We start from the raw sequence: 12,076 nt of genomic DNA, 5'->3' as shown, positions 1-12,076 counted from the left end.
GGAAGGTGAATCCATAGAAAGCATTCGGCCCAGATGAGGTACCTGGCCAAGTAATAAAGGCCCATGCTGATCAACTGGTTGGAGTATTCACCGATACCTTTAACATCTTGCTTCAGCAGTCTGACTACCCACCTGCTTCAAGCAGGTTTCAATTTTATGGTAACATTCCTCAATGACTTTCATCCAGTAGTATCTACATCCACTGTGATGCAGCTTTGAGAGGTTGGTGATGAAACATATCAATTCCTGCCTGAGGAAAAAATTGGATCTGCTCCAATTTGTCCACTTTCACAAATGGTCAACAGCAGATGCCATTTCATTGGCTCTTCACTCGACCCAGGAACATCTGGACAGTGAAGATGCATACATCAGGATGCTCTTCATTGATTACAGCTTGGCAGTCAATACTATCATCCCCTCAAAACTAATCAATAAGCTTCAAGATCTGGCTCAATACCTCCTTGTGCAATTGGATCTTCGATGTCCTCACTTGCAGACACTGGTCAATTTGGATTGGCAACAACATCTTTCCCACGATCTCCATCGACACAGGGGTATCACAAGACTGGATGCTTAGTCCCCCTGCTCTACTCACTTTCCACTTATGACCATGTTGCTAAGCACAGCTCCAAAGCCACATTTAAGCTTGTTTTCGACACACCGTCATTGGCCGAATCGAAGGGGATGACGAATCAGCATATAGGAGTGAGATTGAAAATCTGGCTGAGTGGTGCCACAGCAATGACCTCTCACTCATTGTCAGTAAGATTAAGGAGCTGATTATTGATTTTAGGAAGGGGAAACCAGAGGTCCATGAGCCAACCCTCATCGGGGGATCAGAGGTGGAGAGGGTCAGCAACTTTAATTCCTCAGTGTTATCATTTCGGAGATCTGACCTGGTTCCAGCACATAAGAGCTATTCTGAAAAAAAGCATGGCAGAGCCTCTATTTTCTTTGCAGTTTGCATAGATTTGGCATGACATCTAAAGCTTTGGTAGATTGCTATAGATGTGCAGTGGAGAATATACTGACTGGTTGCATCATGGTCTGATATGGAAACACCAGTGTCCTTGAATGGAAAATCTCAATAAAAGTAGTGGATATGCCCCAGTTCATCATGGAAAAGACCTCCCCACTACTGAACACATCTGCATGGAGCATTCTCAGGAAAGTAGCGTCCATCATCTGGGACCCCCACCACCCAGGCCATGCTCTGTTCTCACTGCTGCCATCAGGAAGAAGGTACAGGAGCCACAGGACCCACAGCACCAGGTTCAGGAACAATTATGAGCCTTCAACCATCAGGCTCTTTAACCAGAGGGGATAACTTCACTTGCCACATCACTGAACTGTTCCCACAACCTATGGACTCACTTTACAGGACCCTTCATCTCATGTTCTCAATATTTATTGCTTATTTATTTATTATTATTTCTTTTCTTTTCATTTTGTATTTGCATAGTTTGTTGTCTTTTGCACTTTGGCTGTTTGTCCAGCCTGTTGTGTGTGGCCTTTCATTGATTCTATTGAGTTTCTTGTATTTACTGTGAATGCCCACAAGAGAGTGACTCACAGCCTGGTGACATATATATACTTTGATAAAAAAATAATTACTTTTAACTTTGAGTCTGTCAGTAACCATATAACCATATAACAATTACAGCACGGAAACAGGCCGTCTCGGCTCTTCTAGTCCGTGCCGAACGCTTACTCTCACCTAGTCCCACCTACCTGCACTCAGCCCATAACCCTCCATTCCTATCCTCTCCGTATACCTATCCAATTTTACTTTAAATGACAAAATTGAACCTGCCTCTACCACTTCTACCGGAAGCTCGTTCCACACAGCTACCACTCTCTGAGTAAAGAAATTCCCCCTCGTGTTACCCCTAAACTTCTGCCCCCTAACTCTCAACTCATGTCCTCTCGTTTGAATCTCCCCTACTCTCAATGGAAAAAAGCCTATCCACATCAACTCTATCTATCCCCCTCATTATATTAAATACCTCTATCAAGTCCCCCCTCAACCTTCTACGCTCCAAAGAATAAAGACCTAACTTGTTCAACCTTTCTCTGTAACTTAGGTGCTGAAACCCAGGTAACAGTCTAGTAAATCTCCTCTGTATTCTCTAAGGTGTGGGGCTTCCATGAATGACAGTGATGTGTGTATATTCTGGACTTACTGCTGTAGAAGTGGCTAATTAGTAGCAAGATCTGACCCTGTGAGGTCAATAAGTATGTCAGGGTCCTGATCCTCTGCGACTTATCTCAGTCAAGGAATGGACATGAGAGTTGGAGTATTTCTGAGTTCCAGATGCACTTGTTCAAACTTCCACTTGTCAGAGGCTCCTCTCACTAACCAAGTGTATGTTACACATAGCAGAGCTTACCTGTTAGCCAGCTTGTGACTGAAAGCACCAAGGCGGGACCGATCGACAATCTCATCCTGAAGACCGCACGAGACGGGCCGCCGCCAGCGAACTGTGAGAGGGTTTCTGGCACCGCTAATTCCCCACCGATTGTCTGTGCTCACCTGCAAAGCAAACACCATCAGTTCACACTTGAGATGAGATTAGTCGGTCTGTGAAGAACTAACTCTTCGTTCTTTGAGCAAACACACAGCACTGCATCATTGGAGTGTGGAGGTGGGCAGAGACCGGGTGGATATCGGCTAGACGTTTGTCTCTAGCTGGATTTGATCAGATGTCCGTCTTAAGAAGCATTTGATATTTAATTCCATTGACAGCAATAGACAGTTTGTTTTACTTGTACTCACTATGTGGACATTGCTGGCATGGCAAACATATCTAATCGGTTTTCTATTTAAGAGTCAATTATATTTCTATGACTCTGGATTTGCAATCGAGTAAAAGTGGCAAACAGGTTTCCTCTGGGCTACTAACAGGACCTGTTTTTAAAGAAGTCCATATGTCAATATTGCCCATAAGTTGGTAAATACACAAAATTCACTCAGTATGTAACCAGACCTCCACAGCATTGTAATGAATGGCATCAAAAACGCTAAGGACTGAAAAGAACGAACAGTTCTTTAAAGTGGAAAGAGCATGGAATCTGGTTCTGCCATTTTTAGGAATAGAGGTATCTATGGATGATGGACTTTGTAGGAGTTTGCAAGTGTGTCCTGCAGCGCAGTGGCATAGCGATTAGCTCTACACCTTAGAGCGTCATCTGTAATATGGGGGTTTGATTTCCGCCCCTGTCTGTAAGCAGTTTGTGTGTTCCCCCTGTGACGGCATGGACCAGGGTGCTCCAGTCTCCAGGATATCCATTTAAGTTGATGAGTTGTGGGCACACCACAGAAGTATGGAGACACTTGCGAGCTGCCTAGCACAACCCTCGCCGATTTAATTCGACTCAAAACAACGCATTCCACTGCAAGTTTTGATGTACAGTACATATGAAAAATAAAACTAACTTTTGTCTCTAAGTGTTCATAATCTGGGGAAGCCATGTATTTCCTTTCTTAAGGAACACTGAAGAACCAGATTCACTTATTAAAGGTAGATCCAACTATTGTTAACTTTAAATTCTACATTTACTTTAATTTATATAATTCAATGTAAATTCGTTACCTGCAGTAAAGGGATTTGAACTGGTGACCCTGCATTGCATGTTCAGTTTTCTTAATTATAAGGCCAGTGGCGTTACTGCTATTGCTACTAGAAGCCTTAAAACGGCAAGCTCTGCTTATTGACTCCAGTGAAACTTAATATTGGCCCCTTCGTTTTGCGCAACTTTTTGAGCTAATGACTGCAGAACTATACCTGCTGTAAGATTAATCTAACCTTCTCTCCTACACAGCCCTCCATTTTTCCTTCATCCTTGTGTCTTTCTAAGAGACTCTTCAATGCCCCTGATGTATCTGCCTCTCCCACCCCTCCTGGCAGCACGTTCCACACACCCACCACTCTAATGACAGACCCGCTATACTTCCCTCCAATCACTTTAGTCACGTCAAGTCACTTCTTATTGTCATTTCGACCATAACTGCTGGTACAGTACACAGTAAAAATGAGACAACAATTTTCAGGACCATGGTGTTACATGACACAGTACAAAAACTAGACTGAACTACGTAAAAAAAAATAGAGAAAAACAGCAACTACACTAGACTACAGACCTATCCAGGACTGCATTAAGTTCACAAAACAGTGCAGGCATTACAATAAATAATAAACAAGACAATAGGGCAGTAAACACGAGGAAATCTGCAGATGCTGGAAATTCAAACAACACACACAAAGTGCTGGTGGAACACAGCAGGCCAGGCAGCATCTATAGGGAGAAGTGCTGTCGACGTGTCGGGCCGAGAAGTTGGTGTCAGTCCAGGCTCTGGGTATTGAGGAGCCTGATGGCTTGGGGAAGAAACTGTTACATGGTCTGGTCGTGAGAGCCCGAATGCTTCAGTGCCTTTTCCCAGACGGCAGGAGGGAGAAGAGTTTGTATGAGGGGTGCGCGGGGTTCTTCATAATGCTGCTGCTTTGCGGATGCAGCGTGAAGTGTAAATGTCCGTAATGGCGGGAAGAGAGACCCCGATCATTTTTTCAGCTGACCCCACTATCCGCTGCAGGGTCTTGCGATCCGAGACGGTGCAATTTCCGAACAAGGCAGTGATGCAGCTGCTCAGAATGCTCTCAATACAATGTAGAATGTGATGAGGATGGGTGGTGGGAGATGGACTTTCCTCAGCCTTCGCAGAAAGTAGAGATGCTGCTGGGCTTTCTTTGCTATGGAGCTGGTGTTGAGGGACCAGGTGAGATTTTCCACCAGGTGAACACCAAGAAATTTGGTGCTCTTAACGATCTCTACCGAGGAGCCGTCAATGTTCAGTGGGGAGTGGTCGCTCCGTACCCTCCTGAAGTCCCTTAAAGTTATGCTCTCTTGTATTAGCCATTTGAACCCTGGGAAAAAAAAAATCCTTGGCTATCTATGCCTCTTATCATCTATATCATGTCATCTCTCATCCTTTCTGCTCCAAGGTAAAAATCTTTGTCTTGCACAGCCTACCTTCATAAGTTACGCATATAGTAGTCCAGGCAGGATCCTGGCAAATCTCCTTTGCTCCTTCTCCAAGTTTCCACATCCTTCTTACAATGATTTCTCATGCAATTTCGCAAACAAAACCAAGGAAATTTCCCCGCCAGGTCTGAGATACCATCAATGCAAAATGACTAGGGGAATCTGGTTAACTCTCATCAAGTCAGCAGGCAAGTTATCCAAAATCAATTCAAATAATCATTAGCTATACTTTGTTTCTTTTGACCCTTTCCAACTGCCAATGCTCTGCTGAGTCAGAAGAGTTGGTGCCAGACAATCTAACTGGGGTAGCTGTGCAGTAATTTCCTTTAATTGAGTATTTTCCTTTAATAGGAAGCTAATGATCAGTGTATTGCAAAAGCAGAAGATGGGTATATGGCTTGTGGATTAAGGTGCAAAGCTGATGTGTTTATCATGAATCCTTTGCAATAGTTCATAAGCAAGTGTGCTTGGGCTTTGAATGATTTCAATAATACCTGAAGAAGTGAAAGAAATGGAGCAAAATGGAAATTAGATACAGTTCAGTAAGTATGTACTTATATTCTGAAGAAGAATTAGACCATAAAATGCAGGAGCAGAATTAGACCATTTGGCCCATTGAGTGCTCTACTATTTATTATCCCTCTCAGCCATATTAATTATTGATGCACTTACTAATCATCAACCTATCAACCTCCACTTTAAGTATGCCCAATGACTCAGCCTCTAGAGCCGTCTGTAGCAATAAATCCCACAGATTCACCACTGTCTAGGGGGGAGAAATTCCTCCTCATCTCTGTGTTCTAAAGGGCCGTCCTTCTGTTCTGAGTCTGTGCTCTCAGGTTCCAGACTCTCCCATTATAGGAAACATCAGTTTAAAAGCAAGAAATTAAAGAGCTTGCTAATGGACTTGTTAAAAGCGGAAACGGCTTCTCTCGGTCTATACTATTAAAATGCATTTGCAACATTAAAGCAGTTGCAATTTTTTTGTGATAATATTACACTGTTAAATGCAAGAAAAAGATTGATAAGAAATTACTATTTTGGAATGATCTCTGTCAAATTTAAGATTCATGGAATCCTGGCAAATGCACTCTTTTCTTCTACGTCTGCACTCATCTGTATAAATATGACCGATCACTGCAAGCAATGGCATCGCTGTTCATAAAAATAATAGTTTCTGTACCACTACAGTGCTAACTGATCACAGCCCTGTGAAGTAAATGGCAAGAACTGTTGGCCACCATCTCTCCCAAGCCACAACTTCCCTTGCTGTTTACTTCAATTCCAATTTTGTTTGGATTACAATGATACACAGAGGAGACTCAAACAACCATGATGTTAAAAATATAAACTGCCTGCACAATTCACAGGTCTTTCTGGACCTGCTTGTGGTATGGTTGAACAGCGTCGATGTTACAGGCCTCTGAGCCAGTGCTCGTGAAGTGTTTGCTCAATGAAATATGGGAATGTTCGATTCAACTAATTAAAAAACACACAACTCGAACAACAAGAGTTCACCAATGGTGACAACAAAGGTAGCACTTTGTTATGTAGTTTATAAGTGTCCTTTTAGGGAAGGGATCTGTTGATTTTATATGGTCAGGCCTAAATGTGATTTCAGACCCACTCTGGTATGGTTGACATGATATTGTCCCTTAAATGACCCAGCAGCACTTCGTTTAAAGGCAGTCAAGAATGTGCAATATATTACCCCTTTTCTTCTCCCCCTCCCTTTGATACCACTCCCCTGTCCCTTGACCAAACACTACCTCTACCTTTTTGAAAATTTAACTATTTTAAAGATATATATTATATACTTACTGTAATTCACAGTTTTTTTTCTATTATTATGCATTGTACTTCTGATGCAAAGACGACAAATTTTTATGACATATGCTGTTGATATTAAATCTGGTTCTGATTCTTCCATAGTCCGCTCTCTTGTCCCATCAGATTCCGTCCTCTTCAACCCTTTTCCACCTTTCACCACCCAGCTTTTCACCTCATCCTCTCCTCCCCCAACCACCTGCCTTCCTCCATAATTGGTCTTTCACCTATCACCTCCCAGCAAGTACTCCTGCCCCACCCCTACCTTCCTTGGCTTCATCGTCCTTCCCTTCCAGTCCCGATGAAGGGTCTTGGCCTGAAATGTCGACTGTTTATTCCTTCCTGTAGATGCTGCCTGACCTGCTGAGTTCCTCCAGCATTTTGTGTTTGTTAGCAGTACTCATACTCTATGAAAGATGTAGGGTAGAATCAGCCACAATGGCATTGCCGATTCCCACATGAATGTGAACCTGCTGCAATGCTCTCAGAAATGTCTTCATCCAGTTTGCAGCTTCCTGTAAATCTCCCACTTTTGCAGCATCTTACACCCCAAATTCCCTTTGTCTCCTTAAGCCTTTGTCCTCCTTTAAAACTACTTAAGAGTTACCTCTTTGACAAACAGTTGGTCAATTTTTCTAATTTCCCTTCGATACTCTGATGTCAGTTTCCATCTGAATATGGTCCTACAATGTTTTGTTATCTTAATGCCTTCAAAGTCCAAGATTTGATCGATTTAAGAGCCGAACTGAATTGGAAAGGTTGGGTTCTGGCTGAATCTAAATGGTGGAGTCTGAGCCCAAGGGCATATTGAAGTGACAGAGAGTAAGGAATGACCCAAGATGAGGACGATTTAAGCGCTGGGCCAGATTGAAAGGGTGAAGGATCCGGTTCGGCTTGCTGCTCCTTGTCTCTGCACTGGCTGGAGTCTGTGTCCTACAACTAGTGGACTTCAGGATTGGCTGCAGTTATGCCGGGTGTTATGAACTTCAGTTCTGAATGCTGTGTGCTTGCTTTTATAGTTTATGCAATTCTCTCTCTCCCTCTCTCTCTCTCTTTGCATGTTGGCTGTCTGTTTTTAATGGGCTCTATTGGGTTTCTTTGTTTCATGGCTGCCTGTAAGGAGACAAATCTCATGGTTGAATCAAGTATACGTACTTTAATAATAAATGTACTTTGAAACAGTAAATGTGTTTCAACCTCTCAAACCTTTTCCTATATTCAATTATATTTTAGAATTTCTGAATTTTAAATCCATTTAACTGTTTTGCTTACATAACCCTTAATAACCTTGCCCAAGAAAAATCTCAAAACTTTTTCGGTTTTGTCTATCTTTAATTGTAAAAGAGGTACATCCTAAAATCAACAATGCATTTTGATTATCTCCCATATTAAGTTTACACCCATGTTCTTTGTATTCTCCCACAAGCTGTTCTAGATGGAGGTCCGCCAAATACAGGTACTTCTGAAGTTAGCACAGTTCTGCATGCTTTTGATCAACGGCGTTGCTTGGTACCTGACACAGAAATCTTCATTCTCACTAATTGTCGGTAACCTGGGCAACTATCTGTGGCAGTGAACGTTCACCCTTTGGCACAGCGGTCCAGGGAGCAGCAACATCTTAAGGCAAATGGAATCATCCCTGCAACAGCAGGACACCAAGATGCAGTAGCATAACCACTTTATCAAGTTCTGACCCATTAAGGCAGCATTAAGCTATTCACAAGACTGTCTTTTCCAACACAATAATTAACTATTAATAATATACTTAACATTGAGAGGTAGCCATCAGACATCATTAATGTTCTTCAAATGCAATTCCTTTCCAATTCCTTAAAAGCTCAGCAGCCCCTTGTGATTTAGAAGTATTAGTTAGTAGCGCCTTTTTTCTGTAATGGATATAGAGAGATCAATACTGCCTATACATGGCTGATAAATATTATATTTCTCTTTGTCTGACCGAAGTCCTTGCATTACTCATTCACATTGACCCATTCTCCGGAGGCACTTGGCTGTCTTAAACTACTTTTTCTATCTTAAACCACTTCCTCCTGCTTTTCAAAACCATGTAATGGTCAGGAATCATAAATGAGATGTATTACTTCTCAGTACTCCTGAAACCAAGAGCATTTAATTCAATTATCCAAATAAGGAATTAGTAAAAGCTTCGTATTGTGTACATATTTTATAGTCAAGAGAAAATCTGCAGATGCTGGAGATCTTTTGCAGTCTCGGATTCACAATAACATTTTTAAATGTTCCTCATTTTGAGCGACAAAGTCTATCGCAGACAAAACCCTCCCCGCCATTGAACACATTTACAAGGAGTGCAGCCACAAGAAAGTAGTATCAGTATCAAGGACACCCAGCATCCAGACCATGCTCTCTTCTCACTGTTACCATCGCAAAGGAGGTGGAGGAGCCTTAGGTCCCACATTACCAGTTTCAGGAACAGTTATTATCCTACAAACATCAGGCTCTCACGACCAGACTATGTAACAGTTTCTTCCCCCAAGCTATCAGACTCCTCAATTCCCAGAGCCTGAACTGACACCAGCTTACTGCCCTATTGTCTTGTTTATTATTTATTGCAATGCTTGCACTGTTTTGTGCACTTTATGCGGTCCTGGGTAGTTCTGTAGTCTAGTGTAGTTTTTTTTCTGTGTTGTTTTTTACGTAATTAAGTCTAGTTTTTGTAATGTGTCACGTAACACCATGGTCCTGAAAAAACATTGTCTCATTTTTACTATGTACAGTACCAGCAGTTATGGTCGAAATGACAATAAAAAGTGACTTGACTTACTGAATTCGGATGGATAAATTCATTCACCTCAACTCAGAACTGATTCCACAACCTACAAATCAGAAGCGTCTGGCAGCTTCGGGCCTGTACTCACTGGAATGTAGAAGATTGTGGGGGGATCTCAAATGTTGAAAGGACGAGATAGGGTGGATGTGGAGAGGATGTTTCCTCTGGTGGGGATATCCAGAACTAGAGGGCACAGCCTCTAATTGAGGGGTGACCTTTTAGAACAGAAGTAAGGAGGAATTTTTTTAGCCAAGCCTGTGGAATGCTCTGCCACAGACTGCAGTGGAGGCCATGTCTGTGGGTATATTTAAAGCGGAAGTTAATAGGTTCCTGATTGGTCGGGCCACCAAGGGATATGGTAAGAGGGCAGGTGTATGGGGTTGAAAGGGATCTGGGTTTAGCCACGATGAAATGGTGGAGCTGAATGGCCTAACTCTGCTCCTATGTCTTATGGCCTTATGGTGTAAATTCAGCTTCAAGGGCTCTACAACTCATGTTCTCAGTATTATCTCTCTCTCTCTCTCTCTCTCTCTCTCTCTCTCTCTCTTCTCTCTCTCTCTCTCTCTCTCTCTCTCTCTTCTCTCTCTCTTTCTCTCTCTCTCTCTCTCTCTCTCTCTCTTCTCTCTCTCTCTCTCTTCTCTCTCTCTCTTTCAGTCTAGATATCTAATTGCACAATTTGCCTTCTTTTCCACATTTGTTATTGGTCAGTCTTTGTTTACATACAGTTTTTCAAAAATTTATCGTATTTCTTTATTTTCCTGTAAATGCCTGCATGAAAATGAATCTCAATGTAGTAGTTGCTGACATATACATACTTTGATAATAAACTTACTTTGACTAACTTGCAGGGAGTGGTTGATAATTCTTCCCAGGTTTCTACATTAATGGCACTTGGATGAAATAAGGTGTAGGGAGGCTGATGTGAAGTAAATGGTCAGGGTTCTGCGAGGTCCATTCAGTACGATGAAAAGATAGCCAACACGTTTGAGGAGAGAGGCTGAGCTATCTGCATGGATCAGTTCATTGTTATATACCCTGGAAAGTTTTGGTCATATCAGGCAAACCAGCATAATGACAGCTATCTTATGCCTTGGTCCCCATTGGAAATTTCCCATTTTCCTCCATCCCACCACCTGAAATAAGTGGACAAAGTTCACAGATAAAGTAAGTATGAAACATCCGGGATTTCTTTGCAAATCAGAGATTCAGTGCAAAGACAATCACTCGTTTGAGCCCATGTAGACGTCTTCAGAAAGTCAATTGTAAATTGTCTTTTTATTAGAATCCCAGGGAGCAAATTACGCCCAAATCTCTCTAGTTGTGAAGAATCCTGATAGACAAAATCCTCTCTCTTCCTTCAGATGTAGGGATTTCATGGACCAAATCCTTAACCATTTCATTCCACTACGGTACCGAGAATTCCAATGGATTAAATTCCATCTTTCCCCCTATGTCTCTCTGTGGTGTGGATACCTTGACCCAGAATAATCCACTGGTGATTGTGTCATACTGTGTACATGCAGTGGGCACTTTATCAGGTACACCTGTACACCTGATCATTAATGCAAATGAAAATATCTAATCAACCAATCAAGTGACAGCACCTCAGTGCATAAAAGCAAGCAAATATGGTCAGGAGGTTCAGTTATTGTTCAGACCAAACATAAGAATGGTAGAAGAAGTGTGACCTAAGAGACTTGGGCTATGGAATAACCTTGACTGTGGCCAGACAGGGTGGTTTGAGTATCTCAGAAGCTGCTGATCTTCTGGGGTTTTTACAGACAACCGTCTCTACAGTTTACAGAGAATGGTGTGCAAAACGAACAAAAAAAAATCCAGTGAGTGTCAGGTCTGTGGGTGAAGACACCTGGTTAATGAAAGAGGTCAGAGGAGAATGGCCAGACTGGTTCAAACTGACTGGAAGGTGACAGTAATTCAAATAGCCATGGATTACAACAGCGTCATGCAGAAGAGCATCTCTGAATGCACAGCATGTCAAATGATAAATTGAATGGGCTACAGCAGCAGAAATGCATGATTATCCACTCAGTGGCCATTTTATTAGGTACAGGAGCTACATAATAAAGTGTATATTGAGATAAGCAATGTAAGCCCTGGATGAGTGTGTTCGTGCCAATAGTAAAATAAACTGAAATAATTAAAATAACTCATCCTGGAACATACACATACACTCTGACAAAATCAAACCATCCACTGTTGTCCCGACCAATCAGTCTTCATGCTTTGATGACATCAACTAGAATGCCTTTCGCGATGAGGATGTCTCCAAGTTCACAGAAGGGGTCACGAGCTTCATCCGGAAGTGCATCGAGGACGTTGTCCCCCAGAAGTCGGCCAGGGTCCACCCCAACCAGAAAGCCTGGATCAACAGTTCCATGTGCA

The 12,076-nt window shown here is 42.3% G+C and overlaps 1 protein-coding gene across 1 annotated transcript in view; it reads right to left on the bottom strand.

Moving 5' to 3' along the window:
• The window catches only part of cntn2 (contactin 2), a 229,430-nt gene that overhangs the window by 147,146 nt on the left and 70,208 nt on the right, over nucleotides 1–12,076 (bottom strand). Inside the window, exon 2 of the mRNA XM_059950245.1 lies at nucleotides 2,391–2,533. Coding sequence (XP_059806228.1) covers nucleotides 2,391–2,445 — 55 coding nt within the window. The 5' untranslated portion in view covers nucleotides 2,446–2,533. The remainder of the gene's footprint in view (nucleotides 1–2,390; nucleotides 2,534–12,076) is intronic.

The sequence above is a fragment of the Hypanus sabinus genome, chromosome 25 (assembly GCF_030144855.1).
Source record: "Hypanus sabinus isolate sHypSab1 chromosome 25, sHypSab1.hap1, whole genome shotgun sequence".
NCBI classification, from domain to species: Eukaryota; Metazoa; Chordata; class Chondrichthyes; order Myliobatiformes; family Dasyatidae; genus Hypanus; species Hypanus sabinus.
The sequence above is the reverse complement of the archived record's forward strand: the minus strand, read 5'-3'. Positions and strand labels throughout refer to the sequence as shown.